The following is a 13,468-nucleotide window of genomic DNA, read 5'->3' on the forward strand; positions in this document are numbered from 1 at the left end:
ATATATATATATATATATATATAATTTTTTTTTTTTTAAGTGGGGAAGGAGCCCTAGCTGGTTTGGCTCAGTGGATAGAGTGTCGGCCTGCGGACTGAAGGGTCCCAGGTTCGATTCCAGTCAAGGGCATGTACGTGGGTTGCGGGCACATCCCCAGTGGGGGGTGTGCAGGAGGCAGCTGATCGATGTTTCTCTCTCATCGATGTTTCTGACTCTCTATCCCTCTCCCTTCCTCTCTGTAAAAAAATTAGTAAAATATATTTTAGAAAAAAAGTGGGGAAGGAGAAACTGTACATGCTGCCGCGTGAGGGCTCAATAAATAATAATGTGAACTTGGAACTTTTCCAAAAGCATTTCTGTGGGAAAACGCAAACATCACCACTTGCCTCCTGTCCCCGAACGTTTTGGAACGTTTTGTTTCTCGGTGAAGAGGTTTCAAAATGTTACATGTGCAGCTGGTGGACTCCTGAAACCTTGGAGGGGGAAAGAGAAAATTTACGTTCAAGCCTTAACTCCACCTGTTTACCTTTGTGTCTATTGACAAGTTAACGAACTTCTTTCAGACTTTATTTCCTCTTCTTCCAAGTAGAAATGAAAGAAGAAAAAAAACACACACCAGTACAGTTTCATAGAATATTTTTCAGCTAGATTACATTTTATTAAGTAATTACATTGAGGTAAAAATTTGCATTTTGTGTGTGTGTGTGTGAATTTTCCCCTCTGTTTTCTACTTTTATTTTTTTATTGATTTCAGAGAGGAAGGGAGAGAGAGAGAAACATCAATGATGAGAGAGAATCGTTGATTAGCTGCCTCCTGCACGCCCCCTACTGAGGCAGGGACGGTGTTGAGCCCGAAATCCTGGCATGTGCCCTTGACCGGAATTGAACCTGGGACCCTTTAGTCCACAGGCCGACACTCTACCCACTGAGCCAAACCGGCTAGGGCTCCCCTCTGTTTTTTTAAAGTTGAGATATGTCACATACCGCACAATTCACCTATTTAAAATGTTCAGTTCAGCCCGGCCACGGTGGCTCAGTGGTTGAGCATCGACCTGTGAACCAGGAGGTCACTGTTCAATTCCCTTTCAGGACATGTGCCCAGGTTGCAGGCTCGATCCCCAGTAGGGGGCGCTGCAGGAAGCAGCTGATCCATGATGCTCTTTCATCATTGATGTTTCTATCTCTCTTCCTCTCTGAAATCAATGAAAATATATTTTTTAAAATAAATAAAATATACAATTCATTGGTTTTTGAATCGATCTGCTGCCTCCTGCACACCCCTTACTGGGAATGTGCCTGCAACCAAGATACATGCCCTTGACCGGAATCAACCTGGGACCCTTCAGTCCGCAGGCCGACGCTAAACCGGTTAGGGCCCAAGTTATACTTTATTGTATGGATGGATATGTCACGTTTTGATTGTCCATTCATCGGTTGATGTTTCCACCTATGGCTCTTGTGAATAATGGTGCTATGAACACTCATGTCCTACAAGTTTGTTTTTTCTTTATTGTTTAAAATATTACATGAGTCTCCTTTTTCCCCCCATTGACCACTCCCCCGCCACCCCCACCCCCAAGCACAAGCCCTCACCCCCCTACTGTCTGTGTCCATTGGTTTTGCTCATATGTATGCATACAGGTCCTTTGATTGATCTCTTACCCCCTCACCCCCCGCCTTCCCTCATAGGTTAGACAGTCTGTTCGATGCTTCTGACTCTGGTTCTATTTTTATTCATCAGTTTATGTTGTTCATTATATTCCACAAATGAGTGAGATCCTGTGATATTTATCTTTCTCTGACTGGCTTATTTTGCTTAGCATAATGCTCTCTAGTTCCATCCATGCTGCTGCAAATGGTAAGAATTCCTTCTTTTTTTACAGCAGCGTAATATTCCATTGTGTAGATGTACCACAGTTTTCTAATCCACTCATCTGCTGATGGGCAGTTAGGCTGTTTCCAAATCTTAACTATTGTAAGTTGTGCTACTATGAACATAGGGGTGCATATATCTACAAGTTTGTTTTTTTTTTAAATTTATTTTTGTTGGTTTCAGAGAGAAAGGGAGAGGGATAGAGAGATAGAAACATCAATGATGAGAGAGGACCATTGATTGGCTGCCTCCTGCACGCCCCCTACTGAGGATCGAGCCTGCATCCAGGGCATGTGCCCTTGACCAGAATTGAACCTGGGACCATCCAGTCCGCACACCAGTGCTCTATCCACTGAGCCAAACCAGCTAGGACCATGTACTACAAGTTTTTATGTGGACATGTGTTTCTCATTTCTCTTGATTTTATACCTACGAGTAGAATTTCTGGGTCATATGGTAACTTTATGGTGAACGTTTTGAGGAACTGCCAAATTTTTTCAAAGTGGCTGAACCCTCTAGCATTCCCATCAGCAGTATGCGTTCCGATTTCTCTGTCTCCCTAGTGACTTTTGTTCATCTTTTCGATTAAAGCTGTTTTAGTGAGTGTGAAGTAGATTTTCATTGTGGTTTTAATTTCCATTTCCCTAATGTCTAATGGTGTTGAGCATCTTTTCCTGTCCTTGTTAACCATTTGAAGATCTTTGAAGAACATAGTATTTTTATAAGAACCATATTAGCTCAGGAGTGAAAATTAACCTTGTAAAAAGAAGAGTATTGAAGGATATGAGGGATTATTAAAACAGTTGAGGTCTAGCCTTAGCTGGTTTGGCTCAGTGGATAGAGCGTTGGCCTGGAGACTGGAAGGTCCCAGGTTCGATTCCAGTCAAGGGCACATGCCTGAGTTGCAGGCTCGATCCCCAGTGTGGGGTGTGTAGGAGGCAGCCAATCACTGATTCTCATCAGTGATGTTTCTATCTTTCTCTCCCTCTCCCTTCCTCTCTGAATTCAATAAAAATATTTTTAAAAAGATAATTGAGGACTATAAACAATTGGTAGTTTACCTTTTTGTTGAATTAGAAATTAGGTAGCTTTGTCATTTCATACCATTTTCCCACTAACTGCTGCCACCTCCACCCTAGAGTCAGATTAAAGGCTTTAGCTTGAAAGATGTTTTTCTCAGTTTAAAAAAGTGCTGATGCTTCCCCCTGTGAGCGTCTTTAAATGGAAACCAGGAAAGTACCTGGTCGATTTACTCAAATTTACAGGGGCCAGTGATTAGTACGGTTTCTTTCATCCTTCAGTAAATACTGAGCCACTGTATACCTACGGCAAGTCAGACCTCTGAAAAATGGTTTCTCCACCGTGACATTTTCCCTGTTTTTACCTCTATTTCTTTTTTCAAAAAAATATATTTTATTGATTTTTTACAGAGAGGAAGGGAGAGAGATAGAGAGTTAGAAACATCGATGAGAGAGAAACATCAATTCAGCTGCCTCCTGCACATCTCCTACTGGGGATATGCCCGCAACCCAGGTACATGCCCTTGACCAGAATCGAACCTGGGACCTTTCAGTCCGCAGGCCGACGCTCTATCCACTGAGCCAAACCGGTTTCGGCTCTTTCAAATAACTAAACATTTCAAATATACATTGCTGCAGAAAGAAAGGTATTAACATTTTTGAATCTATCATCTGACTCTTAGGGCAAGTCCAGTCTGAAGGTTTGCTTAAGCTTTGCTTCTCAAAGTGTGGTCCCAGCAGCATTGGTATCACCTAGAAACTTGTTAGAAATGGTCTCAGGACTTACCCAGACCTACTAAGTCAGAATAATCGGCATTTTAATAACATTCCCAGGTGATTTATTGCACACTTATCAAGATTTGAGAGCACTGTGTCTAGAGCTTTTGATTGCTTCTGTAATGACTGGTTTCTCACTCTCACTCCCATCCTTTTTTTTTTTTTTTTTTTAAACCATACCCATTTTGAACCTTATATGTATAAATAGAAATCAAATGTGAATTATCAAGACAGTCCATCACAGTCGACCTTTCTCGGATGTAGTAAGTGGAGGGGGGAAAGTATTGGTAGCTCTGTGATTATTCAAAATTTTTATTCTCTATAGAACCATCTTTCTCAGTAACACTGTTGGTAACACATCTTACATGTAATACCTACATCACCAGCACATAAGATGGCAAGTTCAGTTTTGTTCGTTTTTTAATGTGTACACAATTACATCTTGACCTCTTTAAGGTGTTAGACCTGTTGACATTATTTACCCTGCCATAGATGTTTTCGAGGGCAAGTCAGAATATTTCAGGACCAGGCCTTCTAGTTTTTATTTCACCTTGCTGGGGAGTTATCAATTCTCCTTTCTTCGTTATTAACTATAAAGAAATATCAGCTTACCTGTCAGGACAATGGTTAGTGACTAGATAGCTGGTTAAATATACCCCTTCTTATTTGTTTGTTTTGTTTTTATAATATTTTTATTGATTTCAGAGCGGAAGGGAGAGAGAGATACAGCCACCAATGATGAGAGAGAATCACTGATCGGCTGCCTCCTGCACACCCCACTCTGGGGATCAAGCCTGCAACCCAGGCATGTGCTCTGATGGGAATCGAACCGTGACCTCCTGGTTCATAGTTCGACGCTCAACCACTGAGCCACGCCGGCTGGGCAATATACCCTTGCTTAATTCCTATAACAGAGCCTTGTCGATTTTTCCAGAGATTCCCTTATTATTTTTTTCTCTACTCATCACTTTTTTTCTGGAATCTGGTACCATATGTTCAGATCATTCCCAGCTTGGAAGCACTTCTCTCCCTGTCCACCTCCATCAGTAGGATATATTTTCAGATGCCCCCGCTGATTCACTTTATTTCTTTTATTCCTTAGCCAGAAGAAATTCAACAGCAGATTGTGCGAGAGACCTTCCATCTAGTTCTCAAACGGGATGACAACATCTGTAACTTCTTGGAGGGTGGAAGGTAAGTGATCAGCTTCCGTTTTCAACCCATGTGTCCACTTTCGGGCGGCCATCATCATCACTGCTTCCTGAGGCAGTGCTCAAGTGTCACGTGGGTCCCCAGTGCAGCTGGAGCTGACCGTAGCATGATGGGCCGAGGGAGAGACCCGATTCTGTTTGGAAGCTGTTGCACGGTTGTATTTCGGATTTTTGTTTGGTTTCTGGGAGGATGGGCAGAAGAAAAGGTGAGGAAAGTGATATAGGCACCACTGCCAACTCGGTCACATTCACCTGGTAGAGCTGCACTGTGCTTTGGCCCATCCTCCCCTGTGTGTTGGCTCAGTTCTCCTGCCCTGGGACAGGGTTTCTCTTTGATGTGTTTAATTAAGATGCAGGGATTTATATATTTCTTTACTGACTTCAGAGAGGAAGGGAGAAGGAGAGAGAGAGAGAAACATCAATGATGAGAGAGAATCATTGATCGGCTGGCTGCCTCCTGCACACCTCCCACTGGGGAATGAGCCTGCAACCCAGGCTTGTGCCCTCGGCCGGAATCGAACCTGGGACCCCTCAGTCCGCAGGCTGATGCTCTGTCCACTGAGCCAAGCCGGCCAGGGAAAGATGCAGGGATTTAAATGTTTCCTGTCTTCCACAGCTTGATTGGTGGTGCTGACTACAAACTGATTTATCGGCACTATGCTACCCTCTACTTTGTATTTTGTGTGGATTCATCGGAGAGTGAACTTGGGATCTTGGACCTCATCCAGGTATGTGTAGTCAGCTAATGATGGCAGGTGCTTTGGGTTTCTCTGGGTTTTTGAGGAGCCATCCTGTAGATCAGTGGTTCTCAACCTTCCTAATGCCGCGACCCTTTCATACAGTTCCTCATGTTGTGGTGACCCCCAATCATAAAATTATTTTCGTTGCTACTTCATCACTGTCATGTTGCTACTGTTATGAATCGTCATGTAAATATCTGATATGCAGGATGTATTTTCATTGTTACAATTGAACATAATTAAAGCATAGTGATGAATCACAAAAACACTATGTAATTATATATGTGTTTTCTGATGGTCTTAGGTGACCCCTGTGAAAGGGTCATTCGACCTCCAAAGGGATCGCGACCCACAGGTTGAGAACCGCTGCTGTAGCTCCTTTTGTAAGTCTCTTTACTGATAATTGGTAAAAGTTGCCAGATGTCCACCAGGTGGTGCTATGAGAAAGCTCCATAGCAACCCTTAAACACTCAGAGCTTTTGGATTCATTGGTTACTACCTAGCCATCTCGCTGCCCTTGGTTTCCATGTACAATTCTGACACCGGTTTATAACTCAGTTCTCTGGACCCTGACCAGGTGGCCCATAAGTGTAACTCAATTCTGGCACAATATATCTGGAGATAGACAGCAAACGCAAGACCAGGTTGTCTATCACCTGTGCTTCTGACCGAATGGCTATAGATCAGAGATTCCCATGACCTCCTCCGTGGGCTTGATTAGCTTGCTAACGCAGCTTACAGAACTCTCTAGAGAAACATTGTACTTACTAGATTGGCAGCTTGTTATGAGGATAAAACACATAATAGCCTGATGGAAGAGATGTGTAGAGCGAGGTATGGGGAAAGGGCATGAGCTTGCATGCTCTCTCCAGGTACAGCACTCTCCCCAAATCTCCTGGTGCTCACCAGCCTAGAAGCTCTCTGAGCCCTGTCCTTTTGGGGTTTTATGGAGACTTCACGGCATAGGTAAGGTCAACTGAAAATCATTGGCCGTTGGGGATTGATTCAACCTCCAGTCCCCCCCCCTTCCAGGGAGGGGTGGGTGGGAGGAGGCACTGAAAGGTCCAAACCCTCTAACTCAGGGGTCCTCAAACTACGGCCCGTGGGCCACATGCAAATATAAATATTGTATTTGTTCCCGTTTTGTTTTTTTACTTCAAAATAAGATATGTGCAGTGTGCATAGGAATTTGTCCATAGTTTTTTTTTAAACTATAGTCCGGCCCTCCAACGGTCTGAGGGACAGTGAACTGGCCCCCTGTTTAAAAAGTTTGAGGACCCCTGCTCTAATCACATGGCTGGTTCTCCTAGCAACCAGACCCCCATCCTTAGATGTTCTCCAAAAGTCACTTTAGTGGAAACGAATAGTTTCCTTTTCTCTCAGTAGGTGCTGAAAGAAATGATCATCCAAATCGTATTCCTAAATACTCCTAAATTGGAATAGGAAGCATTTTTATTTGATTATTTACTGCGTGTTTGTTTATTTAGCATAAACTATTTATTGTTGAAGAAATAATACATTTTTGTGGTTCAAAATTCAAAAGGCACACCAGAAGTATACAGTGGAAAGTATCTTTCTTCCCCACCTAGTTTATTTTTCTGGAAGTAGCCAATTTTAGTTTTAAAACCAAGAGCCAGGGGCAGTGTTACCTCAGGGGCACTCAGGTAAACAAGGTGTATCTTACTGTTTACTTCCTTTTGGACAAACATTTGTAATGAGTGATAAAAAAAGAAATGAAGTAGCATAGCAAAGGAAGAGAGGGAGACGTTATCAGTGTAAGATGGCCTAATTATGTACCTAGAAAACCTAAAAAAAAAAATGTATCACAAGTAATGGTTTATATGAGAGCAAAATAGCAGAATATGAGATTGAATTCATCAAAATTGAATTATTTCTGCAGAAATAGCTAGAAAATTTATAATTAATGAAATTTCACTTCCAGCAGTAACAAAAGGTATTTAGTGTTTTGAAATTAACTTAGTATGGAATACTTGACATTGATTCCAATGACATTATAAAATCTTAAAGGAAAGACATAAAGGAATGTCTTTTTTGGTAGATTTATTGATTTCAGAGCAGAAGGGAGAGAGCTATAAGCCTTCCCCCTGTTGGGGAGAATCAAGTAAAGATGACAGTAGTAATCAACAGATTAAATGGGAAGTCCAGGTATAATTCCATCAGATCTTACAGAACTTGGTAAAGGAAAATTTATCAGGAAAAACAAACGGCCAGGAAATCTAAAAGTATGTTTTGAGGGGAAAAGGGCAGTATTGGGGTATTGATTTTACTAGCCTTAAGAATATGTAATGTTTGGCTCTGGCTGGTGTGGCTTAGTTGCTCGGGCGTCATCCGGTGCACTGAGAGGTCAAAGGTTCGATTCCCTGGTCAGTGCACATGCCCGGCTGCAGGCTCCATCCCCAGTAGGGGGCGAGCAGGAGGCAGCTGATCAATGTTTCTCTCTCCTTCTCTCCCTCCCTCCCTCCCTCTCTTCTCTCAAATCAATAAGAACATATTTAAAGAACATGTAATGTTTGCAGATGAAATTATCTACCTAGAAAATTGAAAACAATTAGAAACCAATTAGAGTTCAGTAAGGGAACTGGATACATGTTTAACATATAAAAATTCATAGCTTTACTTTAGAATAATAAGTTAGAAAACAATATTTGAAAGGGGCCCACTCACAATAGCAAAAAGGTCCATAAACTACCCAGGAATAAATGTAAAAAACGGGCACGGTCTATATAAAGAAATCTTTAAAACTACTGAAAATATGAAAAAAGAGCAAACTAAATAAATCAAACGTTCTTTACCGGGTGAGAAAACTCATTAAAATGTCAGTACTTCCAGGTTATAAATTACTGAAATGCTTGTCAGAATCCCAGAAAGATTATTATTGTTCTACAAATTATTTTTGAGTGTGAAACATACTGTGGATACATAAAGTATGCAAACATGCCTATATTCCGTAGTGTAAAAAATGCCAATAAAATGAAACTGTCCCTCAGATTAGAAACAGTATGTTACCTAGTCCCTTAAAGTTCCTGTATCCTCCTCATTCATTGCCTCCCTCCTTAGACTTTTTTTTTTTTTAATTTTTTATTGATTTCAGAGAGGAAGGGAGAGGAAGGGAGAGATAGAAACATCAATGATGAGAGAGAATCATGGACCGGCTGCCTCCTGCACGCCCTCTACTGGGGATGGAGCCCACAACCTGGCCATGTGCCCTGACCGGAATCGAACCGTGACCTCCTGGTTCATAGGTGGATGCTCAACCACTGAGCCACGCTGGCCGGGCTAGACTTTTTTTTTTTAATCCCTCCTTAGACTTTTGAGTTACCATTCCTTTGCTTCTCGTTATAGTTTTACTGGGTGATGTATATTCCCTAAATTATAAAAAGCTAAGCACAAACTTAGCTGTGTAAGGAAAGCGTAATTTGCCACTTTTATTTTATTTATTTATTTTGTGAATCCTCACCCAAAGATATTTTTTCCATTGATTTTTAGGTAGAGTGGAAAGGAGGGAGGAGGAGGAGTTGGAGGAGGGGGGTGGGGTGAGGGCAGAGAAACATCGATGTGAGAGAGAGACATCCATTGGTTGTCTCCTGCACAAGGCCCTGGTCGAACCTGCAACCAAGGTATGTCCTCTTGACTGAGAATTGAACCCATGACCCTTCAGTGCTCAGGCTGATGCTCTAACCACTGAGGGCACCAGCCAGGGCGAATTTGCCACTTTTAGATGAAGGCTCCCAAGAGGAGATAAGGTGAGCAAAGTGTCTGGGTCATGGTCTGGCTTTAGTATTCCTGATAGTTTACAAGAGCCCCTTCTGGGGAAGCCTGAGGTCAAGGGTGAACCCCGGGAAACTTCGAAGAAGATTTGATATTTATAAAAAATGAAATTTTCTTTTTTCCTTGGCTTCACTGAGATATAATCAACATATAATGTTGTGCAAGTTTAAGGTGTGCAGCCTGTTGATTTGGCACTCGAATGTATTGCAAAATGATGACCACCATAGTGGTATCTAACCTCTCTTACCACCCACACAACCACCTTTTTTGTATGTGCAAGAACCAGATTTTTTTTTTTTAAATATATTTTATTGGTTTTTTACAGAGAGGAAGGGAGAGAGATAGAGAGTTAGAAACATCGATGAGAGAAACATCGATCAGCTGCCTCCTGCACACCTCCTACTGGGAGATGTGCCCGCAACCCAGGTACATGCCCTTGACCGGAATCGAACCTGGGACCTTTCAGTCCGCAGGCCGACGCTCTATCCACTGAGCAAAACCGGTTTCGGCAAGAACCAGATTTTTTTAATGGATTAAGGTACAACACCCTTGCAAGCTAGAATGCTAGCTGTTTGGTGACAGAGGACCTAACATTAGAACAAGAAGTCTGTAAAGCCCCAAACTTTAAAAGTGTGACCTTTTTCCAACTGCTTCCGCCCCTGGACAGAAGCCACGAACCGCACTCCACTCCTCTTGCTGTGTGGGTTTGTGATCTTGCCACGTCAGGCTGGGCTTCTGGATTTCCAAATACTTCTTCCTGTTGTTCAGTCTTGTCACCTTATCAACTGAGCTACCTCCATCTTCACTGTTAATACCCATTCATTTTCTAAATTTGACATTTTGGTCTTCATTTTCAAAATTCAATGGATCCCATATGTAAGCAGGCTTGGATTTGTCTCCTTGTTTCTTGCCTCGCCGAGGCGTTTTCCTGTTTTTTTCTTGTTCAACAAGTTTCATGTGATTCCCAGCTGCTGGGTTATAATCGCTAAACCTGGTTATTCTGCTTCCTGCGGAAGCTTCGCTCCGGGAGCTGCCATGTGAGCGCCATCGCTATCCAAGGAGCCACTGTGTCCCGGTGCCCACTGGCCAGCACATTGAGAACTGAACTTCCAGTAGCTCGGCTTCTTGTTGCTTTTGCTTTTCAGCCATTTCCTTTTCTCGCTGTTCTTGTCATTTCTCTGCCCTTCCCAACCTCCCAGCAGTCAGGCTGAAACTTTTGCTAAATCTTCTTCCTTTCCCCATTCCCCTCTTTCTCTCTTGACTTCTGCTTTTTGGGGCACTCGTGCTGCTACCCCTTGACCTTGAGCAGGAAGAGGTCTGATCGCACGTTTCTTGGCTTCTGGATCAGGATTCTTCTGCCCCCTGGTCCTGGATGGAGACTCTTCCCACTTCCGGCTTTAACTACCTTTTATGCGACTGAGATCTTTTTTTTTTTAAATATCTTTATTGATTTCAGAGAGGAAGGAAGAGGGAGAGATAGAAACATCAATGATGAGAGAGAATCATGGATCGGCTGCCTCCTGCAAGTCCCCCACTGGGGATTGAGCCCGAAACCCGGCCATGTGCCCTTGACCGGAATCAAACCTGGGACCTTTTAGTTCGCAGACCGACGCTCTGTCCACTGAGCCACACCGGCTAGGGCGCGACTGAGGTCTTGAGTGACTTCTGCCTCTTGATGATTTCCTTTGCATTTGTGTGTGTCCTCACCATTTTCAGATGAATTTAGTCACTCGCTTCCTCTACGTGACGAATGTTCTTTGTCATTTTGTTCCTCAGAATTGTGTTTCTTAGGGATTGAATTTTAGATACGTATCTTATTATTTTGCTGCCTGAGCCTGCAGTATTTTCATCTCAGTCTCTTCATGCATCAGCACGCCTTTTGCCTCAGTTTTGACTCCTTCGGTTCTTGATCTTGATCATGAACTTGAAGAATGGTGTTTTGAGGCTCAAGGAAAAACATACATGTGACTGCTCTTTTTTTTATATATACGCTCTTTTTTATTGATTTTTTTTTTATTTAGAGAGAGGGAGAGGGAGAAACAACCCCTTATCTCTAAGCCACAGAGCAATAAAAGAAGACAAACATGGGCTGCTAAACAAACAAGAAACAAACAGAATGATCTCGTAGAAATTAAAAACCTGAGAGGAAAATGGGAGAGAAAAGATAAGAAAATAAGGAGGCTTTGTTTTGTTTGAGATTTACCTTAAGGTAAATAGTATGACTTCCCCCTTGACTTTCACATGTGATATTTATGAAGATGTGGATATTCCCTGTTTCTCTTCTTTACCTATTTCTTTATGTTTTCCTAGGTTTTTGTGGAGACCCTGGATAAATGTTTCGAAAATGTTTGTGAATTGGATTTGATCTTCCATATGGATAAGGTACCTTCTCTCCCAAACCAGGGTTACCGGAAAGCCAAGAGCCTCGGCCATCCCAGCCACCTCTCACCTTCATGTGCTTTTTTTGTGTTTTTTTTCACTCTGGGGATATTCCTAGAACCTGGTTTTGCTTTTTCTTAATATGTTTTTTTTGACGCTCCACCAACTAAGCCACACCAGCTGGGCCTAGAACCTGTTTGTTTTTTAAATATATATATATATATATATATATATATATATATATATATATATATTATTGATTTCAGAGAGGAAGGGAGAGGGAGAGAGAATCATTGATTGGCTGCCTCCTGCACTCCCCACACTGGGGATCGAGCCCACAACCCAGGCATGTGCCCTGACTGGGAATCAAACCCTGACCTCCTGGTTCATAGGTCGACGTTCAGCCACTGGGCTACGTCAGCTGGGCAGAACCGGTTTTTATTTAATAACTGAAGTGTGATAGTTTTGGGGGTATTTTGCAAAGATCCGTTACCAGTTGTAACACACAGAGATTACCATTGGGCCTGTATCGTGGTTGAGCTTTTCAGACAGACCTCCTGGTAGACGGCAGTGATGTCCCTAGAAAGTGAAATCAGTAGATTTGTGTTGGTTATCAAATGAGTTTCCCCGCAGTAGTCCAGTGAGAGTGAAGCTCTCGAATAATCACGATACAGAGGCTTTGACTTCGTGAAACATTTACCGTTCCTGAACAGTAAAGCAGTGACTAAGACATCATTAACGCAGCTTAAGGTCATGTGATGCTCCGTAGGGAGGCTGATATCAGGCAGGATTGAAGTGGTTCGTAGTCCATGTTCTCCGCATGGCCTCCGCCCTCATCCAGATTAAACGTGGGCGGCTGCCAGCACGGGGGCAGCAGCTGCCGCGTTTGTTTTATTCCCCTGCGCACACACCCCACCCAGTCCTGCTCGCTGGTGGAAGTCCATGCATCTCAGGTTTGCTTGGTCCTGGTGTTTCTTCAGCTGATTGTCACTGTGATCCTTGGCCCTTGGAGGGTGGTAGTGATTTTTAGGAGACTCTGTGCTCGTTGCTAAGCCATGATCCTTTATTACTCCGTTTCCACCCTGATGAGGCAGACGTTTTCATTTTTATTTATTTATTTATTTTTTAAATCCGCACCCAAGGATATTTTTCCATTGATTTTTAGAGAGAGAGAGGGAAAGACAGAGAAATATCGATGTGAGAGAAACACATTGATTGGTTGCGTCCTGCACATGCCCTAACCAGGGCCCAGGCCAGGGAGGAGCCTGCAACCTAGGTACATGCCCTGGATGGGAATCGTACCCAGGACCCTTTATCTGCAGGCCGATGCTCTATCCATTGAGCCATACCGGTGAGGGCGAAGCGGATGTTGTTAGATCCCTCACTGTAGCATTGCTGTCCGGGGGCCTCTCAGCCTCAGTGCACTCGCCCAGGCTCTCAGGTGGCACTCTGCCGGCTAGCGCAGGCTGGCCATTCTCAAGGTTGGCTGTTGGGACCCTGGAAAGTTCCTCTCAGCATGCACCTTGACTCTGACTCCACAAGGAGCCTGGTACCAGGGAGTCACAGAGCCCCATTCCTTCTGGTCTTTGAATAACACCCTTTTGTTCAGTGTCGTTTCACTGTGACATTGGTGAGATGTTGTTCATATCGATCAGCCCATGGTACAGTGGTTTCATGTAC

At 43.1% G+C, this 13,468-nt stretch overlaps 2 protein-coding genes across 3 annotated transcripts in view; both read left to right on the plus strand.

The window, feature by feature from the left end:
• CRTC3 (CREB regulated transcription coactivator 3) overlaps positions 1-13,468 on the plus strand; it is a gene marked incomplete at its 5' end in the record, with an annotated part of 1,283,408 nt that overhangs the window by 709,254 nt on the left and 560,686 nt on the right. The gene's annotated exons all lie outside the window — the stretch shown is intronic.
• The window catches only part of LOC308535743 (AP-3 complex subunit sigma-2), a 39,362-nt gene that overhangs the window by 931 nt on the left and 24,963 nt on the right, over positions 1-13,468 (plus strand). Inside the window, exons 2-4 of one of the 2 annotated variants that reach the window (XM_081114746.1) lie at positions 4,776-4,863; positions 5,497-5,608; positions 11,720-11,791. In XM_081114746.1, the coding sequence (XP_080970872.1) occupies positions 4,776-4,863; positions 5,497-5,608; positions 11,720-11,791 (272 nt within the window). Of the gene's footprint in view, positions 1-4,771; positions 4,864-5,496; positions 5,609-11,719; positions 11,792-13,468 lie in introns of both variants that reach the window. The other variant, XM_081114747.1, reaches the window with a different exon arrangement.

Source organism: Myotis nattereri (genome assembly GCF_964212035.1).
Source record: "Myotis nattereri genome assembly, chromosome: 21".
In the NCBI taxonomy this organism is placed as follows: domain Eukaryota; kingdom Metazoa; phylum Chordata; class Mammalia; order Chiroptera; family Vespertilionidae; genus Myotis; species Myotis nattereri.